This window comes from Trypanosoma theileri, assembly GCF_002087225.1.
Source record: "Trypanosoma theileri isolate Edinburgh chromosome Unknown TM35_Tth_8_V1, whole genome shotgun sequence".
Lineage (NCBI taxonomy): Eukaryota > Euglenozoa > Kinetoplastea > Trypanosomatida > Trypanosomatidae > Trypanosoma > Trypanosoma theileri.
Genome location: NW_021639850.1, coordinates 824,087 through 825,571, shown reverse-complemented (window position 1 = coordinate 825,571; position 1,485 = coordinate 824,087). Strand labels below are relative to the sequence as shown.

The following is a 1,485-nucleotide window of genomic DNA, read 5'->3' as shown; positions in this document are numbered from 1 at the left end:
AAACATGGAGTTGACTCCACGGAAGCACAAATAGCCCAACATCGTGCAGAGTTGGCTCGCACAAGGGAGTTTGTTTATAGTGATGACTCTCCTTATTGGACAAAATGGTACAAGTTGAAGGGCAAAGTTCGCTGGGTGTGGAATCAGCTCAAATTAAAAGGTTACTACATCGTTGCAGCTGAGATCGAAAGGTCAAGAGAAGTGTTTTGTAATCGTATAGAAGAAGAATCCAATTGTGAAGGCCTTTCTAGTGCCCGGAATGCGGCCGTGGAAGCGTTGAATAAATGGGAACAGGAAGATGATCGTACTGACTGGAATGAGGCCAAACCAAAGTACGATGCTGAACTAGCCAAGTGGAATGAGTTCAAACCCAAGGGAGAAGAATACGCAGAAGTGCTGGAGGAAAAAATATGTAAATGTGTGCGAACCTCTTTAACAGTGCACGCTACTGCACAGGATTATGAGATTAGTACGTTGAAGAACGAATTGAGCCAAAAGGGTCGAGAGGCTCAGCAAATTGGCGAGTTGCATGGGAGAACAAATGAACTAGATGCGACAGTTGAAGAAATGCGCACATGGATCCAGTCGCTAATCCACATGAATCAATCATTGATCAATGGGCAATGTAAACAGCTTGAAGAATTCGAGGCTTCCGCACGTACCACACTAGAACAAGAGTGGCAAATTTGGTTGGAAAGAACGACGTCAACGCACACAAATTTGGTAAATTGGATCCAGGAAAGAATTGCTGAAATGGCAGCATTGGAAAAAGAGGAAGCTGCCGCTCGTAATGACTATAAGCATGAATTTTATGATTCGATCAAAGAAATTGACAATCGACGCCTTGCGCTTAAGGAAATGTTGAGTGGGTCGATATTTGATTAGTTTTTCAATTTCTTAACCTTCACAGAATTATGTGTAAAAGCATCGGAATTACCGCAGTTTCCATACTTGACTTTCCCACAAAAAAATATCTATAGCATGATGTCCCCTATGTCGATATTATTCATGCTAGTGTCAAATTGAACAACAGGCACAGGCGCTAAATTGCCGAGAAAATAGGAAATGAGAATCGAATTACGAAATAACTACGATGATGCTGTCAAGTGTTATAAAACCGCTAAGAAAGCCGCAGTTTATGCTGTTCTGAAGAAAAAGAAAGAAAATAGACGGCGTTCTCGTGATGCTGCTGATATTTCTGGAATAAATACAACGAAACTATCACTGCTGCTGATGTACTCTCTGTGTGTTTAGCACTGTGGTGGGGACCCTTCCAGAGAGTGTTGGTAATCACTTGTTTACTGCTAATAATAATATATTTGCTACTGTGTTTTGTACACTGAGCACTGAGAAAATGAATCCTGATGACACCCACTGTACGGAGGTGCATCACTTTTTTGTGTGGGAATACCTAATCTCTTTTCATTTTTATACTTGTAAGCAGAGCATTGCTGTGCACCTCGTGGTGTGTCTCACTCTGCAATT

General features: G+C 41.6%; 1 protein-coding gene across 1 annotated transcript; it reads left to right on the top strand.

Moving 5' to 3' along the window:
* TM35_000084400 (uncharacterized protein) lies at positions 1-885 on the top strand (the record flags this gene model as incomplete). The annotated part of the gene is made up of 1 exon (XM_029024305.1): positions 1-885. A coding segment is annotated over one exon (885 nt), but the record flags the coding sequence as incomplete, so codon positions are not given.
* Between the last annotated feature and the right edge of the window lie 600 nt (positions 886-1,485).